General features: G+C 41.9%; 1 protein-coding gene across 1 annotated transcript in view; it reads right to left on the bottom strand.

Moving 5' to 3' along the window:
• Positions 1-23,335, bottom strand: part of PTPRG (protein tyrosine phosphatase receptor type G) — a gene marked incomplete at its 5' end in the record, with an annotated part of 400,948 nt that overhangs the window by 5,205 nt on the left and 372,408 nt on the right. Inside the window, 13 exons of the mRNA XM_084292446.1 lie at positions 1,121-1,256; positions 4,165-4,307; positions 5,033-5,179; positions 7,165-7,293; positions 7,720-7,796; positions 9,077-9,170; positions 10,970-11,116; positions 11,450-11,585; positions 12,619-12,791; positions 13,192-13,326; positions 13,555-13,689; positions 13,917-13,999; positions 15,678-15,774. Of these exons, the coding sequence (XP_084148572.1) occupies positions 1,121-1,256; positions 4,165-4,307; positions 5,033-5,179; positions 7,165-7,293; positions 7,720-7,796; positions 9,077-9,170; positions 10,970-11,116; positions 11,450-11,585; positions 12,619-12,791; positions 13,192-13,326; positions 13,555-13,689; positions 13,917-13,999; positions 15,678-15,774 (1,632 nt within the window). The remainder of the gene's footprint in view (positions 1-1,120; positions 1,257-4,164; positions 4,308-5,032; positions 5,180-7,164; positions 7,294-7,719; positions 7,797-9,076; positions 9,171-10,969; positions 11,117-11,449; positions 11,586-12,618; positions 12,792-13,191; positions 13,327-13,554; positions 13,690-13,916; positions 14,000-15,677; positions 15,775-23,335) is intronic.

The raw sequence follows: 23,335 nt of genomic DNA, 5'->3' as shown, positions 1-23,335 counted from the left end.
AATACTTAAGAGTAATTATCTGTGTTAATCTATCTTAACCTTGTCACCTCAAAATCTCAGTTTTGAGTAGATTGTATTATTCCTGATCTACTGCCCACTGAAGAAAAAGAAGTCTTTCCACAGATACTATAAGGACACTGCAGAATGGCTGGAACAATATAACAAACCAAACAGCAGGTTGCAGAAGCCCTACAACATCATTACTATTTTTCCAGCAACGAGGGCGTACATCCAGTTCCCTTATTTTCATCTTTATTCCATTACCATGCTGATTTTAAAAAACACCATACAATTTGTGCACATTTTATGATTTCATACCATGAATTCAATGTGTCAATTCCTTGATAATTGTTCCACACACAAGTTCTAAACACATAAATGTGTTAGATCAGTGGTTGGCTTAAATTCCAAGAGGAGGAATGAGGACAGAGGAAGGAGGCATCTACAGCTTCTCAGTTCCAAGGCATCAGCAGATCAGTGTGCCCCAAACACTGAGTTATGGCCAAACCCACCTTTGGGGTTATCTCTGGGAAGGCCCAACAGGCTGGGAATATAGCAAACAGAATGAGGTAAGGCCCCACACCTCCATCCATACAGACCTTAGCTGGACGAACACTACCTGGGGCAAAACTGCTAGAGGTGGGACTAATGCTTAAACGATACAGGAGTGCAGGACAACATCTGAGCCCACAGCTCAGCCCCAGGCTGTTCCCTCGTACAGGCAGAGCCATGCACGCCCTGCCAAGGGCTCTTGGTGCACGCAGACTGAAGAGCTCCTGTGCTGAAGGTTTTCCTCCCCTCAGCATTCCCTGCCCTGCTGCACCCTTTGGATCACAACTTACAGGGCTGGCAGGGGAGTGCTGACAAGCTGAAAGGCCTGCCTGAGCACTGGCCCCCTTGCTGTGTGCAAAATAAGCTTAATTGCAAATCAGAGACTGCAGGCTTGAGGTTTATAAAAAATGACAATAATATATATATAAAAAAAAAGCCCAATGCAACTTCTGCTTGGTAGCAGAAGCAATAGACTTGATAATATACACAATACATGTTTCAGTTCATGCTTTTGGTCTCAAATGAAAACCTTGTAAACTCTCCATTTATATCCCATTTAAAAACTTACAATGTCTGTAAATACTCCAGGCCGCATAAGATTTATCATCTTTGCCACCTGGAAAACATCGACAGCATTTTCATTCTCCAGCTGCTGGGACAGAGTGGTAAGGGCACATAGCGTTCCCGCTGACACAGCTCCATACCTGAAAAACCACACCAAAAGGATAAGATCCTCAGAAAAATACCGGGGCACATTGACAAAGAGCTAGGAAAATGTCGGTATAGTCTTATTTGATTGCCATAGCTCGTCTTTATATCTAGTAAATGCTTGCTTTACACTGGCTATTTTTTAGTCATTTTAATTAAAAAAAAAAAAAAAAAAGACATTTGATGGTACACTAGTCATTTCAGGATATCTGCAGTATTCAATATGAAGAACTGTATCAGCAGAAGAATGTGAGCCATTTAAAAACACCCAGCTTGCAGAGTATAAAAATGAAATCAGTTCTCACATGCCACATGTACTGAAAGCATCTGCATTGTAGCCGAGTGTATTTTAAATTCATTAGTGGGAGCTCAAGCAAAACATAAATGATTAGAAAGAAATGTGGCTTGCCTCTTCCTCTGCATCAGGCAATTATATAAAACTAACAGGGATATGAGGTGCTCACAAGGAAATGGGGCACCTTGAAGTCCTCCTTAGGTCCGATTCATAACCAAAATGCAACATTCCCACGTTGGGCACCCAAAAGACATTAGGGATTCTGACAAATTGAGCTGGGCTGTCATTTAATGAGAACCTGAGCAATGGTTACTCATCAGGAGAATGACTCAGAGTGTGTCCTCGAGACAATTGGCCAGGTAGAAACCTTTCTGCTGCTAAGTCTGGGGGTATGCTTGAAACATGCGTGCAGTTGTGGGGTAAGGGATGAAGGATCTTAAGCAACAGGGGCTCGTAACTGCTTCTGAGGACCCTCAACTGAGCTCTGCTCTCCTGATATTCAGGAGACTGAAATTCTGTCCTGGTTTTGTGAAGTCTACTCCGTGACTTTGAGAAAGTCTGTGTCTAAATGTCCCAACCTGTAAAAGGGGACATTGGTGCTGATTTACTCTGCAAACTGTTTGGAGAACTCTACATGAAAACTTAAATAATCGGCAAGTACTGCGCTGCCATCTGGTACAATACGATTACCACTAGGATTTTTTACAACATTCCTGTGGAAATCAAGACATATGCTGACTTAATTTCGTATGATTTTTGCAAACTCAATTTGCCTAGAAATTGGAAGCAGAAATCAGATCACAATAGACCTGCTATTTTTGATGAAAAGTCTCCAGAAGAAGCAGGGCTTCTGTAGAACTACAGAGATGGCTGCGACTGATCATCTACAGGGACAGCGGACAAAGTGTCTAGTGCATGGGCCTGGTGGGACACAACTGAAGGCCTCTTGGGGCCTAATGGCTCCGTTTCTACTTGAGTTGATTACTGCCAGCTCCCAACAATCTGAAGGCTTTTCTCTCTGAAATTATGCAACAAATTTTCATCTAGTTGCCTACATATGGGCAGTTATATTTAAAGTTCTTGACAACTGTCTCCAGTTGGAATTTCTGAACTACTTGCTGTTATCGAGTTCATTCCACCATGTACTTCCTAAATACCACATGCATTTAGTATCTGCAAATTCATATATTTGGAATTAATCTGCAGTTTTAATTACTAGTGGATTATGTGATACAGTAGTTGCATGTAGTAAAGGGAAATTTTTGTTTTCAGCTACATTTGCTCAGGCTTCAGTAAAAAGCAGAATCCACATTATGTATTAGGCATAAAAGTAAAATCATTGAATATGACAAATAAACCAAAAAAGCAATTTACAGAAAGAATGACTCAGCAACTTGTTAGAAATGTGATTTTGAATAATTTTTATTTTTTTTTTTTGGTCTAGCATGAAATGCCCAAATCAATAATGGTTCCAATTTTGTAAAACATAATCTTAAGTACTGCAAGAGCAGCAAAACCTCACTTCAGACTACCCAAAGCATGAATATTAAAAACTAGCCTGGAATTAATAAGTGCTGGGAAAAGCCAACAGAGCTCACACTGTGCATTAGCAAGGCAGGAAACAGTGGGAGAAAAACCACCTCCTGCAGTCCAAGGCACCATTTGGTGGAGTGTGCTGGGAAAAACCTGTTGCAGCAGCACACGCTGATGTGAAGTGAAAGCTCTTTCTGCAACAGCAGATATCAGCACGCAATCACACATCAGCACAAAGGCTGATCTGACCTCTGAAATACCAGAGTATGCTAATAACATTTTTGTACATAAGGTTAAGATTTCTATGTCTTTTCCACTAACTCTGCTTTGTAGCAAAGGCAGAAGGTATAATAGACTTGAGTGCAGGAGGCTTGAAGGGGTAGCAGTTGTTTATGCTGGCTTGGTGTTTGCTCTACGGGTGACTCAAGCAGTGTCAGAAATCAGGCTTCCTTGGGATTTTAATGGCAGAATGACTCCACGAAGCACTGTGCCCACCAGGAAACAGCTCCTTCCAAAAACAGCCCTGTTAGACCGAGGCTTCGGTTTCACAGTAACAGTATTTTGCAGCTCCATGATGTGTGCAAAGCAATAACATTCAATGCAGTATTTAGTATCTTAAATAACTGGGCATTCAAGCATAGCTGGCAAGACAATGCTCACCATTACACGACAAAAGAGATGAGTGTTGGGGCATGCTGGCCCTGTGTTAGCAGGCTACTTCCATTTGGCACCATGTGGGCCCCTTGGAGTGTTTTGGGGGAAGCAGAAGGAAGGAAAATAAATCTGCTCTCAGATAACCTAGGCTCTTTTTCACAAGACACTGCTGCTCGTACTGAGACACTGCTAAGCTGAGCTTGCTCTATGCCTCACCTGGCATGTTAAACCTCAGTTATCAGACAGGAGCTCAGGGCTGTTTTGAAAGTGGTTTCCGTAAGCCCTTACCAGGCTGCTCAAAGCCTTACCTAAACCAGGGCTCTGCTGGCTTGTGAAACCTGTTGTAGAATCTGTATGGGATATCTCCATGTACAAAAGAATCCAAAATGCAGACAAAGCAAGAAAAAAAAAAAAAGACATACTCATCATGAACTATGGTGGGGCCATCCCTTGTTAAGGCCTCTTCCTTGATTACATTGATAAGTTCAAAGGTACTGCTTATGGGAGCATCTGGGTTTGGCCATTTAGGACACTGAAAGTGGCGGACCTCCAGAACGTAGTCGTCCTGAAATGAAAAACCAGCCTCGGCATTAGCTACTTTAACATTTATCCACTCCATGTATAAAGATGCACAGCTCTATAGCAGCCCTTTAATAGTGAACACCCTAAAATAATGCAACTTTAACAAAATGTTTAGTTAATGAAGATTTTATATTTCATTTCAGAGCCTATATCCATATACACCCTCTCTGAGCCAATACCTTAAAAGCCAAACAAGAGAAGAGTAATCAAGGAATCTAAATTTAAAAGGGCTTGCAAACCAATGTTTTGCAGCAAAATCCAGCTGCAATTCCAATACCAAACTAGAGATAGGCTTGTGGCTCAAAAGAAATGTGCTTAATAAGCAAACCACCCTTAACACCCCGAATAATTACACTATAAATATTGACATTTATAAGCACGAATAGGACAATAAACCTTGGTGTAGTTTACAAAGAATAATTCCATCTACTTTTGCAATTTCTGAATGAAAATCAGCGTCTTCACTTTCAAATATTCACACATTAAATACGACAGCCTCACTAGCTAGAAAAATCTACCTGAAGTAGAAAATGTGAGAGGGGGAAGGAGCCAACAAGAACACCTTTCCTAGTGAGCAACATGCATTCATGGGCATTTACAAGTAAATAGTTTTCAAAATTGTTTGTGAACTCATCATTTGTCATATTTAAATGATATCAACAACATTTTGGAGAAGAGCCAAGATCCACGTTTGGAGGTTTATTTTACCTGGGTAGCTTCAAGGATAAAGTCATGGATGATAATTTGCTCTTCATTAGAGAGGCACAGTCTGTCTTTGCTGATAAGGGTCACAGTAAAGGCCTCACAGTTCATGGATTCCTCGCGACTTGGCCAGTACACAAACTCATCTTCTGCCTGGAGGAACAAAACAACACACTGTTGCAGCCTTTCACACACCTTGTGTGTGACTGAGAAATCCAGCGGATCAAAAAATCGGTTTGATAAATAGCGATGATCAGAAGCTGATCTCTACAAGCCCTTTTTGTCTAAAAGCAACCTACTATTAGTCTACTAGTAGTAAGCCTGCCAGATCCCTCCTTTGTGTGTCCAAACAGGTAACGTCTGCTTTTTAATTGGTTTCATAGGGAAATGGTTATCTTACCTCACTCGTACTTAACCTTTGTATTATATCCCAGGCTTTATTACCTCCTGCCTAGACAGTTTTGCATGAAAGGCAGACACCTGTTTAGAAAAAAATCATTAACCTTTAATAATTAATTGCTTATTATTTTAATTTATATTTTTGTGGCCTAATCCAAAACTCAGGGGTATTAGTGGAAGGTCTGTGGATCAGGTCTAGGTAGAAGAGTTATGTATACTTAGGAGTGGAATTTTTAGAGGTGGAGGGAAGAATGAGGAAGAAAGAAGACACCCAAACTCATGAGAAAACATGAGCTATGAACCCACTTCATCCCTCTGCAGCCATGAACGTCTCTAAAAACAGGCTTATTTCTGTGGGCCTGGAGCCTTCATGCACACGATATGCAAGACACTGTTGGGACTTCTGTCTTAAACAAAAACAGTCCTGAAAACAGGACCTAGGATCCTAAGTATTGAGTGCTCTGCAAATTCCACCCTCAGTGTGCAGAGGCACCAGCAACCCACGTAACATTGCTAAATGCTGTGGAAGTGACCTGTTTTTCAATGTGACAGGTTCTCACAGCAGGCATTATGGTCTCATCCTTTGGCATTAAACATTTGTCACCTTGATGCTGTCCCAGCTCTGTTCGTCCCCTCCTTGGCAGCCAACACAACACAAACCAAACCAAACCAAACACTGAGCCAACACAAGGGTGCTAATGCCCTGCTAGCCAACCTCCACGCTGGGCACCATGAAGATGAAAGCAGGCACCAGGTGTACTTGCAAGGGATATGGTATAGGCCGGTGCTCCTCCTTTGCCTTTTAAATCACTGATGTTCTGCTGAGCTAGTCCACAGACTTGTAAAGACAAGAGCAGCCTCTTCATTTCTACCTGACATGCTTTCATTTTGTTAGTACTTTCTGATTCAATCGTATTTCTCTGAACACTTTTTGCCTTGCAGTGCCTGCAATCCCTTTCATCACACTGCACGCAGGAAGCATATCGACTGCTGCCTCTTTAGTAGCCCCTCATGACTGCTATTTTCCTGCTGTAGTGGAGGTGGTTTCTCTACCGTTCTCAGCTACAGCTGTCTCTGCATCTCAGTTATGCATGCAAGAAAAAATGAACCATTTAGTTCCTAATCCTTTTTGTCCTGCCCTCTTGAGACATGCTAGTAAATCTGGAAGCAGTGATTAGCACTTCACCTGTGTCACTTGCTTCTCTCTTCTCGTTATTTCCACTTAAATTAACATACACGTTTGCTTTTTGCTTACATCAAAAATAACTTTTGTAACCTTTCCCAGCCTTAAGTCTTGCGTGGTTTTAGTCTTAACCCCCCTGGAAACAACTGACTTATCCTAATGCCCCTGCTTTGTATTTCTGCTCCTGTCAAAGTCCTTACCCATGGCCCTGGCCAGACAGTAACCTCACTGCCTTACATCCTGCCAGCCGGGTAACCCACAGGAGCTTCGCAGAGCTGTCATCGGCAGCATGCTGCCTGGAAGCACCATGGTCTGCTCCAACTCACTGCAGTTTATGCTGTCTTTGCCAAGGGTGAGGGCAGAAAGAAAGAGTAGAAAACAGGCTCCACACTTAGGAATTTATCTATTTGTGCCAAGCTTAGGGCAAAGTTTGAGAAGATGGCCCAAAAAATGTTTTTTCTTTCCAGCCTGAAATAGCCATAGCATGTATCTACATGGGTTGCCTGCTGGGCTGAGCGACTGCCGCAAGGCACAGGGAGGGAAGTGTCTCACTCACCAGGCTCTGGTTGTCCGGCAGCATGACGATGATCTGTGCGTTGTGATCCCAGATCATTCGCCAGAAATCTTTAGTTGTATGTGGCAGTGGATGTTGGGTTATGATGAACTCGTTACTCCTGTAGTAGCCCTTTTGCAGCAAAACAAACCGCAGTTACTTACTGCCTTCAACAGTTTTAGAGCATTAATTTTATCTTTGGGGACACATAATGACCCTATTTCATTTTATTCCACAATATTTTCACACAGACTATAATTTTGTAACTCCATTTCCATCCTGCAGAGTCTCTGTTGTTTTCATTTACTCTAAATCCCAGTATTTATTTGACTGTATCTCATGGAAATACACATTCCACCTAAATGCATCTTGTATTTAATTTTTTTAGGCAACAATCTTTAATAAAACACAGTTAATAGCTTTACGTTATGGGGAAGGTGTTAAAATCTCATCTGTTAATACACAGCCATTACATACAGAATTAAGACAATTACAGGCATCTGGTATTTAGCACCTTAGAATTGATTTTACTTTGTAATTAGGTGTTGGCTTCCTCACCATGATATAAGAGGCATTAATGTAATCAGTTCCCTTCATTCCAGGCAGCGGTGCCAAGCCCACTCTAGCACGCTCAGCTATAAGATAAAGAAAAGAAGAAAAAAATATCAAAGTCTGGTCATGGCACATTGCAGAAAGCAAGAATTTCTCAGACGTTAACAAACCAAATACTGTGCAGCTCCCATCTCCCCCAGGAGCAGGCCAGCACTTTAACCGTGTTAAAGCATTGCCTGCTAACACAGGATATAAAAGAGAATGTTGCACAATATTCCCACAAGGACAAAGTAATTTCAGGAATCAAATTTTACTATAGCAAAGATTTTCACAGCAGGCTGAATTACCAAATAACAGTATATGCAGTGATAACAGGGGATTTAAGGTAATTCTTGACTGCAGCGTTCCATTTGTCTCCAGCAGCACACAAACCCAGCTGATTTATTTTGTTTTCCCTACCACTCCGTAGCACGACCATCACTCACTCTCCCAGCTGGAGGGTGAGATAACCTCCTCAGACAAAGCCCTTCCCTAACAGGTAGCCCCGCAGAAGCGGCTACGTGTTCTTCAGGAGGTCTGCACTGCTCCGTGTTTGAGGGTTGGGTTCAACAACATCCCGAAGCCAACTGACAGGCTCCTACTGCCCAGCTGAAACCACCGCAATCACTGCAGCTACACGACACCAACTCTAAAGTCACATAGGCTATTTCAGTCCATTCACCTTTGTTTTCAGCGTATATCCTTATGATTTCCCTTTTTATGACCAACCTTCATGATGGACCAAATCTGTGTCATTACAACTTTGCAGTAGCTTGGCTATTGCCTGTCCTGTACGTCCTGTGCTTGGGTGGAAAGTGATGGGAACAACATTGTGCTTCTGCTTGGTTTGGTGCAAGTTCATATTGCTTAGCAATTGGGCATAGATTCCATATTAATAACTGTGAAACTGTGGCCTTGGGCACTAAATACCCTCAAATCTACAGAAAGCTTGCACACAAGAATTGAGTGTACTTGCTGAATTATAAAAAAGGAAAAAACGTGTGCCAATCACCCTGGGAGATCTCACCTGAGCTGGGAGCTGTATCAAAGTAATTATCACAGTATTTCATAGATTATCCCCTACCTAATTATTCAAATTCTTAAGCACTTCAAATTAACACTTCACTTGGACAGTATATCTGGCTGACACCGTAACTATTTTCTTTTGTTCAGTTTCATCAGAGTAATGGTGAAAGACAGCTTGGTCTGAACAGAAGATTACAGTTCTCCTTCCTAGTGGCTATGCCTTTTCATGCATAACATGGGGAGAATTCGCTACAAAAACTTATGCTAGGCAGTAATCAAACTGAAGATGTGATCTTACACGGCACGACTGATGAGTTCCTGTTCTTCTCTTTGTTGCAGTCTTTCTGAGCACTGAAGCATTCCACGTATTTTGCATTACACTGTGTAACCAGCTGAAAGAGAATAAAGTAGTAAGTCACTCCTCATAGTGATCTAAATGAAGAGAGGTGGTTTCTTTGCCAACTCCTGGGAAGATGCATCAGTAGAAGAATAAACTGCATTGTTAAACTTGTTTAAAATACTCAAGATGCCAATGGAAATCATCCTTTTCATACAATATGTTTAATGGATAAAAAGATCTTTGCAGCTCTCAGCTTCGAAACATCCTGAAAATGAAGTTCCATCAAAATGTATTTTCACAGAACACTACATTTAGTTATTTTTGAGAATATATTTCAAAGACTTGCAGACATTTTCAGTCAGAAGCAGGTCTCAAGGAAGAAAAGCTAGCAAAATAAAATAGTGACAAAAGAAAACCAAAAAACTTTTACATTTACTTTCAAAATAAAAGTGAGATCGTTCCTACAGAATGACTTTTTCCTGCCAGGCCTTTTGTGAACCCACCATGCCAGCAGCAGAGATCTGAGGCCATGGGTTACATTATCTGGCCTGCTAAATTTGTTCTGGGCACAATGAAAAGTCAGGGAGGCAGATTTGTACTTGAATATTCCGCCAGTGCATGGGGAATCTCTAACAGAGCAAGGAGGATGAAGGTGGCTTTTCCATCTCCTGCACTAGCAACTCATTAGTCAACGTAATTTTACTCTGAGACAGTTGAATGTGAACTACTGTCCGAAGGCATGAGTGCGGGTTATTTTCTGCCAGCTCTGTGGTAGCAGCAGAAATCTGGGAAAAAAAAAGAAATAATTGCTGCTTTCTTAGTCCTGGTTTCACATCCACTCTAAACAAGATTGCTTAACTCACCCCTGTACTCACAGTAGGTCTGTTGGAAGTTACAGAGTTTCTAAACATCTGGGCAACTCTAGCAAAGGAAGCCATTTCCGAAAATGGCACTTTTTTTTTTTGAAATTTTGCCATGAGTCATGAGAAAACATCTTTATACTTATAGTTTAATATTTTTAATAAAAGTGGAACACATTTTTTTTTAAATAACAGATGTTTTTCTTCTGTTGCGTTTTATGTGTGTATGTTTGTACTTGTTTCTTTAATTTAATAATTAAGCATCTGGAATTTCTACAAATGAATTCTGAGAATATCTTGTTCATTTGTTGAATAGCTTTGCATCTGCTAAAATTTAACAGTTTCAATTCCTCGGGTAGTTATTAAACTGAGTGAGCTTAGCTGTGAAAACAGACATCATGTATAATCTTCCTATGATACACAGTCTCACAAAATAGTTTTAAATGCATTCAAATAAAATGCAATCAGAAAATCTTAGGTTTCAAATAGATCCAGGCAAACTTTGGCCATGATGAAAGCAGCTGTAATATAGTAAGGAAAAGCAGCAAGCATTGTTAGCAATCAGAAAGGCATATTGTATTTCCTGGTCTTAAAACATTTTTAATTCCACAACACTGAAATGATAAGTGGTACTAAGAACCTTATTTCATTTCGTTCTCCATATATATGCATGAGAACCACAGTTTAGAGGAAGACCTCCAGCCAAGTTACACACACGCTCAGGAATGCCCCAGCTCCCTTCAGAATGGGGAGACGAGCAGCACACTTCAGTATCCATGCTCCTCTTCTCGCCTTTGACTCCAAGGGTATTAGTACTGATTTCCAGCAGCGCAGCTAAGACTTGTTGAACACTGAGCTTCCCAAGATGATGTGCTGTGCTAATCAAGTGTTCTGGTTTGGTTCACTATCTATGACAAAAGATGGTGAAGACATGCCATGCAACACAGAGTGGAGAAATCAAGTCCCTCTGGATGGGAGCGATAAGCCTTACCTTGAACTGTTTTTCTAGTCGTGTCTTCCCTCCTATGCCAGGTATGAGGATGCTGTTAACATAACTGTGCAGCTGGTTTGCAGATACTTCAGTCTCTTTCCCAAGGATGGCTTCCAACAAGGCATCATGAATAAAAATGTACTGCTCCTAGATAAACAACAGCGTGTCACGTAGGCACTTGAATAAACTGAACAGCTGGCTTTAACTGAGGGGTAGGGCACTAAAGGAGGACATACAAAACAAGCCACCCATGCAAATACTGCCAAATCCAGAATAAACATTTACAAGTGTAACAAATACAACTTCGAAGAACTCATAGGCAAAATCTTAAGTTTCTGGTCTAGATAAAGAGAGGCATTCCTGTGCAATACACTTGATATATGCAATACTTACAGAGGTGTAAATAAAAAATCGATTTGCTTTTTGATTGCAACATAATAATGAACATTTTTTTAAATTGAACCCCACTGCAATCATTACCTCTGTCTGGACGAGGTAGTTGCGCTGTGTCCTGATATGTTTCAGGAAACCCAGGACATTAACTGTGCTTTTGTCTTTTATCTGTTGCAGCATACTGTCTATCACAATGTAGGTACCAGTTCTGCCGACACCGGCACTACGGAAAACATAAGAGAAACTCCATGTAATGCAGCTGGACTGAAGTAAATGTTCACAACAGGAGAACAGAACTAAACATATGCAGCTGTTCCCAGACTCTCATTTCCCTGCAAGCCTGAACCATGAAAGTTACTAAACAGAATATTTTGGTTTTCTGGGAATTTTATCAGGCATGTATTTCTCCCATTTGTGGTATCTCAGTCCTGTAAGAGAAAGATAAGCATTATATAAGCCATCGTGCCTGAGCCACTGAAGCTGTCTAGGCTTGCAGGCCAGGGCAGCAAGGATGGGGCTGCCATGGTCCTGGATTTCACAGCCTGGCTGTTTGCATGAGCTGAGACTTGGATGTGCTGCTTTCATTGCTGTTGTTACTGGTGTTGGCCAGAGGAAGCCATGTGGCAATCCACTCTGTGCCAAACTGGTGAGGTTGCTCCAGGCTGTGGGCTGTCCTGGTTGGCTTCAGCCATAAAGTAATGCCGAAGCTTCGTGGTGGAGCTGTAACGGTGCTCTGCAAATGCAGCTGGTACTATGGCAAGGCCTAGGAGGGGCTAACCCTGTGGAGGCAGGACTTCTGGAAGGGGAAGAGGGCAGTCCCAGATTCAACACAGAGGAGGGAGAGGGGAACTGTTCAGAGCTGCTCAATGAGCTCTAACTCCATCATCCTCTCCTCTTTGCTATGTTTTTGTACAGCCCCCTTGCACACAGCGATGAAGAACACATCCCTCAGCTCATTTAAGGGAAGTGTGGGCAGGTGGAAAACAGACTTTGAACCAGAAACTGCACAGCCACATCTGTGCAATGCTCAGCAGCTCACCATCATGATGCAGGGCTTTGCTAATGTAACTGGGCTGCTTTTGCCTTGGAGGTGGCTTAAAATGTAGGCAAAGCTAACTCATGCCTCCCCACACTCCACAGGGCAGGCACACTCCCATGCTAATAACTCGTGGTGTTTTCCTTCACTGGCATTTAGAAGAGCACACACTGCAAAATAGCCATTTGTACCATGAAGAAATTAATCACACCCATCATACCTGCAGTGCACAACCACTGGTCCCATGTCTGGGGTTCTGGCTGCAGAGGATCTCCTAACAAAGGTTAGCACAGGCAGAGCATACTCCGGCACACCCATGTCAGGCCACTGAGTGTAGTGATACTGAATAACCGTTCTCTCATTCTGGCGCCCTTTTGGGTTTCCTTTCTGACCCTGCATGCAAAGTAGGAGCAGAGAAAAAAGAAAGATTAGGAAAGAAGAGCATGCAAATATATTCAATCCTACTGGCTTGCTTGGATGAAAAAGTGCTGGACTATTACAGAAGAAATCTTCTGCAGCTCTGCCTCCTGCTAGGTGGAGACAGAGTTCAAGAAAAAATACACATGGGAATAACAGCAGCAGCTGCGATACCTAACCAGCAGCAAATTTGAGAGAAAGAAACATAGGTTAATCCTTTCACCAGGTTCCTTGTAATCCTGTTTTTGTTTACTTATTTCCCATCCACCTGCTGCTTCAAGTTGCCTATGCAACAGCTGAATTTCCTCCTGCATGGCTTGCATCCTTTACACAAACTAGAAGGCAACTGGATGAGAACAGTGAAAGCTTCACCCACCTTCTTCATCTTCGTGTTCCTGACTGTGAAGCGGCGCACAGTGTAGCAGGCGTGAATGTTTGTGCTCTTCAGTGTCACTATTATGTTGCCATACTCCTCGCTATTCTCTGACGGCCAGTACTGGTCACATTTTCTCTGAACAAAGACATAGTTGGATGGGTTGGCTGAAGGTTTGAACTTTCTTTACATTTGTGTTTAAAGTTTTTTATAAAAAGTAAAATCATGGCTAGCTATGCAACCCTCTATGTTAGCTATGGTTTAGACATCAACATGTATCATCCCAGACCATTTAAAAGAAATTCTGCCCACATGAGTTGGAGAGATAGTAAGGAGTATCTGCTAATAAACTAGAAAATCTCTTACTCTTCCTTTTTCGACAAGGTTTGTGATCATGACAATGATTCCAGTATTTTGTTCCCAAATCATCCTCCAGAAATCTTCAAAGGTAGACTTTAAAGGTCCCTGGGTAGCAATGTAGGCTTTTGCTTTGTTGTAACCCTTCAAAGAAAACCATAATGCCAAGTGAGATGAAAGCAGTATCATGGCAGAGGTATTAATAATTTAAAGGTAACAACGAAAGGTGCCTTTCTCATTCAGAATAGTGAGGAATCTGTAGCAAAATTATCAAGTGAAATTGGAAAACACAAACACTTCACAAGTAGCAATACTTCCTCCTTGTGGAGGGATTCAGAGTTAGAGAAGAAAAAACAATGAAAAGAACTTACATCAACGTAATTAGCATTAATGTAGTCACTGTGCTTAGAATCCTTTCCTGGTAAAGGCCTTAGCTTCACCCTACTGTGATCATCTGCAGGACAGAAAACAGAGCAGAAGCATTAAGGAAACATGATGCAGAACTGCAGGTATACGTCCCATTTCCTAGGTACTGGAGCAGCCTTTATTAATACCCTGCACAAACTGGCTTTGGACTGGAAGTGGAAGGTGTCTGTTCTTGGTCACCTGGATGAATTGTCTGTTCTTCCCCCATCTGAAAATGGTAGCAGGTCCTCAAGGCTTCACATCCCTTAAATCACACAGTTCATGCTGGGACAGCTTATCTTTAAAAGACACTGTAGAAAGATCTCTAGGATCATCTGCATTGCACAGTGTAATGTGATTCAAAGGGCCACAGCACCACACAGGGCTGTGTAATGTGGTGCAGAGGCACCAGCTCAGCTCTTGCAGGCAGTAGAGCTGCCTTTGCTTGGCTCAGTGTCTGAGCTCATTATCCTCCACTCTGTGCTGTGCTCTGACAGCTCTACTGGCTCTGGAGAGTGAATGTCCCCACTCCTTCACCACCCTCATCATACCAGGAAGATAGACTTTAGATTGTGCTTTTCCACTCTTTAGCTCCTGTTTTTCTTGCACTCAAATGCCTGACTTCCTGCTTAAATCAGAAGAAATTGCAGCCCTTCTGCTTCTAAGCAGCTGCATGGGCCTGGGAGGGGCTTCCAACACATGCAGGAAAGAGACACATGGGCTAACTTTAAGCAGGAAGAATCTGCTTTTGTTTGCCTTCCAAGGCACCAAGGGAGAAAGAGTGCAACTTCAGGTGCAACTTGGAGCACCAAAGTTCCTGCTTCGATTCTCCTCTAGTGGTACTTCTCTCTCTGTGCTTAGAGGGACCAGACACCTATGTCTAAAATCAGAGCTGGGACACCTACAACGAATCCCCTTGCCCAAGGACATGTAGCAAGTGTGTTACTGGTCCTTAGCCTACACCTTGATAGATTCTGAGAGTCAGAGACATGCATTTTCTCCCTATGCCATCAAAAACATTCAAGATTTAGTGTAAATTTTAAGAACACTGGGGACTCTGTATCAGCAACTTTCCATCTTTGATCCTAAACCACAGTAACTGCTGCACCTCACATCAGAGAACAACATGGAAAAAAGTCACCGCATTTACATTCCAGGCCTGTAATAATTTGCACTGAGTCCAGATTTGCAGTTCTCAGAGGAATACAGGCAAAGCCTGCACTGTGCTACAAAGATCACTGCTTGTCCAAGTCGTACACATGGTTGAAGCAGTTTGAAATACAGCAGATATATTCTGCAAGATTTAGCACCTTTGGGATTATAAGGAAATCTCAGGGATCATCAGTAAAACTCTTTTCTCCACCGTGCACTTCCCTTAGGCCAGTTTTCGGATGTTAGCAGGCAGAAGAGCTCTGATCATCAATTTATCCCAGTTATTCCTCCACAAAGTTTCAGAGCAAACCAGTACTTCTAAATCTACGCTTGGACCATTAAACTGGAAACTATTTTAAAACAAAAGCTGGAGTGAGATCCTAGCCTCAGAGAAGTTAAAATGTCCACTGCCTTTAGAAGGAAAATGATCTCCCTGTCACACTGTCATGTATTTATTAACTATTGTGTAATAACGTAACTTTAACCCACCTGCTTTTCCAGTCACACAAACACAGTGTGAGAGGAGAGTGTTTTTCCTGTTTGATTAAACGTGCTCACTGCTGGTGCTTACTTACATGCTAGGATGTTGATGTATCTGTTCTTGTGCTTGTTGTCGGGGTGGTTGGAGTGCTCTGCAGTGATGTTCATGTCGGCTGTACAGCGTTGCACTTCCTAGGCATAAAAATTATTCAGATGCAAAACGCGTCAGCCCCAAAAATGAAGCTCTATCTCCTTTTGCAACAGCTCATAGAAACCGCGTTCAAAATATCGATATCTTAATTACTGGATTAAACACACAGTCATTCAGCATTTTCCTGTAGGACGTGGTCTGCTTAAACCAAGGAGGTGTTAGCCTGGCTTATGCTCCTCTTCGCAGACCTGGTGACAGATGCAGTCTGGGCACCCCAAGGGTGGCTGTCCCATCTGACCAGCAGTCCATCCATCTTCAGGACTGCATCTCCTGTGGCACCCCACTGTCTCCCCCCTTGAGAAAGGAAGAAGAGTCCCTTCAAAGGCAAGAGTGGCCACAATGCAGGGTAAGAAATGAAGCACGGAGAACATTTCAACGGCAGTCTTTTGACCGCAGGACAACTAATTTGCTTATAACCTCTCAAAACAGGGTTTCTGACATTTCAGCTTGGCACTGACCTTTTGTTAGTTCTCTGCAGAGAGATGCCTTTTATAAAATATAAATAAAATAGATCTTTGAAGATAACAGCTAGTGCTTTAAATACCACTTCTTGGACACTGATGAACAGCCAATGATACAGTGAAAGAGATAAAAGGTTGCAACCACGTATATATACCGGAGCGATGTCTATTCAGACATTCAGAAAGCAGGACGAGTCTGTCTCAAAGCTCGAGATGCAGGTGTCTGTCTAGACAGGTTAGATACCAAACTCCCATTGACTTTTCAGCTCTGAACCTACTCCTTACACCATCGGCCATCAGAATACAGGGCTATTGAAATGGGGCAGTGGAGGATCTCTTCTTAGCCCCTTGAGAAGCAGCTATTCCGCTTGGCCACGCTGCCCTAGAGATTTACACACATCAGAGATCGTCTTGCAAACTAAACCACTACAATTCTTCAACTCATGTATGATACCACCTCCAGGATAGATTTTTTTGTCTATTTAATTAATTGTCTTGAAAATGCTAAAACTCTTTTTTATCACTAGCATAAATATTTGTAGTTTTAAAACACATTTTTGAAAAATATATCAATGTTTGGAGCTCACAAAGTTGCAGAAGAAACTACAGTTATTTAAATCTTTTGTGAGTCCCAGAAATCACACCAAATAGAACCAATTTCCCCCAAGGATATATGGGGAAGTGCCAAATTGCTTTGTATTCCAGGCTTTAAAAATAACAGTACAGAACCTGCCTAAGAGGGAAAGTCATTAGGAGCTCACAGCTGCTACAAAGATCACAAGCTAAGTGACAGAGAAAAATTATCAAGAGAAATGCTATACAAACAGCAGATGTAACAGAGTTCAGCATTATGCAGACATTTCACAAAGGAGTTGCATTGCAATTTTGATATCTTCCCCAGCATTTACATTTTAAAAGTGCAAAGTGTACTAAAACCTTGAACATTTTATAGCTTTTATATCCCCATGACACTCCCAAATAAAAATTGCCTCTCTTTTTCTCTTCCCCCTCTCCACAGGGAGAAATACACTGCATTCAAGGAGGTGAGCTGAGCAAAGACAAAGAGGAATCGGGCAAAACTCACAGCTGATCCTAACAGAATAGTTCCGTTTCTATCACGGATGAAAAACCACATTAAAATGTGCACTTCCCTAATTCTGCTTGTCAGCTCCAGTAAACAAGGGACTTCTGATTATACACTGGGCAGGAACAGCTCAGCCCAAGTCATAAATGGAAAAGCAGCATTACTTATATGTTAGCTCAATTTAATGTATTTTTGTTTTACCTCTTTTTACATTTAGAAATCGTGTAATAGCAGTGCTGTACTCTTTGAGTTCACTACTCCCACTTCTGAAAAGCCTTACGTCAGCCCCTACATCCCTGCATCACTACAAAATTCTTTTTACAAGTTATTAGCATTGAAACATTTATGCCAAATGCTGCAGAATTTAACGCAGATGAATCCAAAAAGGTTCTGTGGAGAATACTCTAAAAAGTTATAGAATGTAACAGGGAATTACATCCCTGCTAAGGAATTTTCTCTGACAGTTTAAATACTACACAGTAAATGTATCACTTTCTATTAAATTCTATAGGACTTTTCCATAAGGGAATTGTTGGTGAGGTTAATCACTTTAATTAACCTTTTTATGTTGATGCTGACTGTTTTCTCAACTGTACATGTTCCCAGCTGGCCAATATAAAGTTAACAGAAGAGGAAGATTAAGCTAAGATGGTGAAAAACACAGCAGTGGAAAAGACAGTCTTATGCTGTGAGAGCTGATCATCTGAAAATGGCTTTTCCTAGCACATAACATTCTAAGTGAATTTTAGTACTCTGGAAAACTGCTATAATGGTGGATTCCTGTTCCACAGGAGACTGTGAAAAGCCAATTGTTCAAGAAAAGCTTCTCCCTTGCCAATGCAGGTGTTTTTTTTTTTTTTTTGTCTTTTTTTTAAAAATCAGTGTAGGACAATAAAAGGCCGTTTCAATTTCAGCCCCCTTTCCCCAGTCCAGGCCACACAAACAAAGCATTGGGATGCTGACGCTGTCCTACAAGAAGGAGCCTGAGAATATCCTCCAGCTTCATGCTGGCCACTGACAACGCTCGGCTGTGCTGCACGGACAGGTAAGATTGAGAGCAGAGGTTGGTTATCCATGGTTGGCCCTCCTGGGTTCACCTCTCCAAATTCTAAAATCAAATGACTAAATCACAGGCTCACTGCATCAGACAGCATGACATAACTTAACATTCTTTTGTTATTAAAGTCAACAGGGTTGCCTTTCATCAAAGCACAAAATGCTTTAAGAAGGCAAGACTAGTTGCTGCCTGTTATCTATGCCTCAGCTCAGAACATTATTTGCCCTTTGGCAGAAGGGGATGGCCTAGTATTAACTAATATCACTCTGGAGGAAGTTCCAAAAAGTCACCATACTAATTATGCTATTTTACCACGTTTTATATATATTACATATTTATTTTCTCAGCATTTTCTACTGGTTACGCAATTAACGCCCTGGGATTTCTAAGTCATACTGGCTACAAAGTCATTCATTTGCATTTAAAACACCCCCATGATTATATTATTATTCCCACTTAAATTTGCAGGCAGCCCACCAGGTCTGGTCTGATCCCAGGCTGCTCACTGCAGCCTAAACAAACTCCTCTGCAATTAGCACCTAACTGCTTCTGGCACCTTGGAGTAGTACAGCCAGTGCCCCTACCGCCACCTCCATTATTCACCCTCTCATATCAAACAAACTTTCAGGTCCAAAGTCTTTTCTTCGCCTTCCTTCATCCTGCTTAGCCTCTTCCCCTGATTTTAAGGGCAGCTGGCTAGCGCACCGCTGCTCCTCATGTTTAACTGCAGAACGCATTGCTGCCCAAAGATGAATGGATACAGGCTCTGATTCTGTCCTTTCAACTTATCATTGACAACCCAAGAAACCAAAGTACATGGTTTCAATTGACCGTTAGTTACTGTAAAAAGTGTTCTAGTCTATGCTATTATGGCTAATTTACCTTTTAATTATATTGTCCATGCTAATGCTAATTGGAATTTGATATACCCAGGTTTAACGACCCATTTTCATTGCCTTTCTGAAACAAGTTAAAGATTAGTTTCTTCTAAACTTCAAAGAATTTCCATTTAAGTGTAAAATCAAACCGCTTCAGCATCATGCTGGCAATATAAGGGTCTGAGCAAGAATTTTTGCTACAGTGACTGAGCAGGAACTCGCTCCTTTGATTTGGCCTTATGCAGTGCTGCTGTTGTTTCCTATTACTTTAGTAAAGAGATGTCCTAGCAGGGGCCGAACTGTAAAAGCCTATGAATAGCAATGAGGAGGAATCAGGAACAAAGGAAAGGATCCTAACCTAAAGGACTAAATAAGAAACGAGCCATGGCTATGTTTTGATATTATTGTGATATTTTTCAGCGTAAAAGCAGCTAGTTCATCCATCCCTAAGATCATTTTTGATCTATTATTTTAATCCCAAATTAGAGAATTCTCTGGTAGTGCTCTCGCTGTTTCTTTTATCACAGCAAACATGAAGATGGCACACCAATAGAGACAGCAAATAGCATTTGAAGATCTCCCACAGGAACAGTGTAGATTTTTGCAATAATTTAGCACTAGTAGAAATTCTCTGATGGCACTCAAGAGAGGGGTGAGCTGGGGACAGCCTAGGCAGAAGAGGAAAATAAATAAATCAAAAGGACTGAACCCAGGAATAACAGTGGAAGAATCATGAACAGATCATTAAAAATTCATGCAAGTGCGAGCAAGTCAGGACCACTGAGCTGGGCAGGCTGCTAAGCTGTATACCCAAGTGATGCCTGCAGATGTGGGAGAGCAGAGGATGGAGGAGCACTGTTTGCTCGCTGTATCCTGCCCTTCGTTATGGTCCGGTGTGAGTCTGGCTGAAACCTCACATTCCCTGTGTGAAGCTACAGCTGCTCTGAACACTCCTCTGAGGACTTCCAGGCAGAAACTTTGTGTATGCTGCTGGGCTGCAATTAACAGCCTGGAGGTGTTTCAGAGACGTGCAGATGTGGCACTAAGGGACATGGCTTGGTGATGTGACTCAGTAGGTCAGGTTGACTGCTGGACTCGATGATCTGAAAGTCTTTTCCAACCTGAATAGTTCTATGATATCTGGACTTCTTTTAGAGTTTCTTTTCCACTTTTTCTCTTAATTCATGCTAGTTTCTTAGGGTGGGTCGGGCAGTGAGACAGAGGCTCCAGGAAGACCTCTCCTGCAGTAGTCCTTCGTCTTCCAGCTTCACAGTGCTGCTTCCCTTTGCTTTCACTACAGCAATGCACAGCCTGAGAATACCTCTAATTATGGCAGTTTTGGGCCAGGGTTATAAAACATTTCCCAGTGCAGCAATGTCTGCTAGCAACACGCTTTTGAAACAGCATCCTTCTACTGCCAAATTCCTTGGTGTAGACGCAGTTCTGAGTCTGGTGTAAGCTATGTCTAATCTGTAAAAGATGCCAGTGTAACTACACAGTGCTTTTAGTGCCTTGAGAAATGTGCAAAGCGCAGCATTATCTCAGTCTTCAATGCCACCCTTCACTAGAGAATACCGTTCTGAGGTCACTGCTTAAAGACAGCTAGTGACCCCTGCCCCAGACAGCAGCAACCGTGAGAACAGCGTTAGCAAATCCCTGCCCCATCGCTGAAGATATGGATTTATGTTATTTTCTTACATTTCAGGACATTTAGAAGAAGGTGCCACTGGAGTATAAAGATATTTTCAATTTATGTGATGAGGGAGCTAGACAGCCTGCCTCTGAGTTCAGCGAGCCTGTTCAGACTCCAAATTGGCAATGATTCATTACCCTCACACAGGCACTGGCAGGAGAGAGGTCTGCGGAGATTGCATTCACCCACCCTAATCGCTCCCGCAGCAGCACTGACCAACTCACTCCAGAATTAGGGAGGAGGTAAATAAAATTGTCTGATCTCAGAAATCCAACTAGGGCGTTGTACTATAAAAATGCATAGTTAGCTTTGGGGACGGAGGGTCATTTCTTGGCTTAATGTTCCTTTCTTAGAGCAAAAGGACATGACGACTCCGAGAAAACTTACTGTGTTATTCCAACAACAGGCCAGGGAGAGGGAGTGAAAAGCTTCGCCGTGGGAGGTGGCACTTCACACCCTTCTTCGATACAAGAATTTGGAGGGCACATGCCCTGTATAATCAGGCTGAGTATCAGGGGAATAGAAGATGTGACATCAGTTTTTAACAAGAGAATCAGAAGGGATTTCAGGCACTACAGCCCACTACGTCTGACTTGTCTACAGGGCAAAGTGCTAGACGCTATAATAAATAGCAGAGTCGGTAAGTGCCTCGAATGTGTTGCGGAGAAGTCCCTGAGGAAGCCCATAGGTAAGGACAGTCTAGAAGAGAACTGCATATTTAGTTTTCCAAAATGGTTTTGAAAAGGTTTCTGAGAAAACATTACTTAAAAAACTGATCTTTCATGAAGCAGAAGGAAAATTGCCCCTGTATGCTAAGAGGCATTCACCACCCAGGAATTGTCAGTGTTCACGTTTCTCCAGTGGGACCTTACAGGGACCTAATCTATTCATAAATGGACTGCAAAGCAGACAAAGAGTGTTTATGATGAAAAATTATTCAGGATAATTAGAAAAAAAAAAAAGCTGTTTGTTAAGGGAAGCAGAATGATCTCACAATACTGAGTGGCTGAATGATAAAATGGCAAATGAAATTCAATGTTGATAAATGCAAAGTGATGTACTTGGGAAAAACAGCCCTAACTATACACACACCCTGACAGGTTCCCAATTTGCTATCGCTATTCAGTGACGAGACCTTGGGGTCAGAGCTGATAGTTTTCTGGAGGTGTCAGCTCAGTGCTCAAAGGTTGTTAAAAAACAAATAGTATATTAGGAAGGATGAAAGTAATAGAAAACCAAACAGAAAACATCACTGTGCTCCTGCAGAACTCTGCAGTAAACCCACTCATTACATACAGTGCACAGCTTTGGCCTTCCCACCTTGAAAAGGATATGGTTAAGGAAAGAAAAAGGTAGAGAGAACACGCCGTCATAAATCTAGAATGGCTTCCTCAAAAAAACAGATTGAATTCTTCAGATCTGAAAAAGGATGATTGAGGGAAGTACACAGAATTATGTGAGGCATTTAAGTGAACAGGTTTTTGTAATGCAAAAACTAGGAGGTGCCAAGAGAAGTTATTAGGCCTGAGTTAAAACCAAAGGAAGTCTGTTCTTGTGGAACAAATTGTAGAATTCATTGCTATGGGATGCTTTGGGCACCAGACGTCTAAAAGGGTTCAAGAGGTAATTAGAAATTTGTGGAAGAAAGGTCTATCAAAGACTATTAAATATAACGATGCCAAGAAAATCTCTGGCTAGACAGTGAGTAGATGTAATCTCTGGCTCAGGAAGCCTCTCAATCTCTGCTCAGTCTTGTCCCAGAGCACACAACAAAAAGGGCACCAAACTCTGCCCCAGTGCTGCCCTGTAAAAGTGTAGTACCTCACCCTGTATGCCATGGGTGCTGGAGCTGCCTGAGAGCAAGCCCCAAAACCTCCTCGAGCTTTTCTCAGTTTTAGGTCGAACAAATTCCAAGCTGAAATACAAAGAGTTACATAAGAAACCAGCACCAACAGCACAGGAGTGTGGACTTCAGTTCAAAAAGCTACTCGTTGCAGAGTATTAAATCAGGCCGTATATTTCTAGTTTATATCAAAAAATTGAAAATTCATGGGACTCAAAGGAAATCTTAACAATTCTGTATACACAAGAAAGCTCAGCTATCACCAGACAATAAAGCTGGCTTCTTGCACTGTGATTACCCCCAGGGAATAAGGAATTGTTGTGGATGTACTTTCCATCAAAAGATTTGTGAGTTCAAAGTCCTTTTTAACTCTCCACATAAACCGCTTCCTAAGCACATTCACAAAATATTTAGCTGTAATTACACTCATTTTAAGATGAGGAAGGGGGGAGTATTCATACAATTTACTTCCACGGGAATCTTCTTCATGTAAAAAACAACTCAATACAACCCACACACGCTGCCA

Source organism: Netta rufina, assembly GCF_964035555.1.
Source record: "Netta rufina genome assembly, chromosome: 10".
Classification (NCBI taxonomy): domain Eukaryota; kingdom Metazoa; phylum Chordata; class Aves; order Anseriformes; family Anatidae; genus Netta; species Netta rufina.
This window is presented reverse-complemented; position numbering and strand designations above follow the sequence as displayed.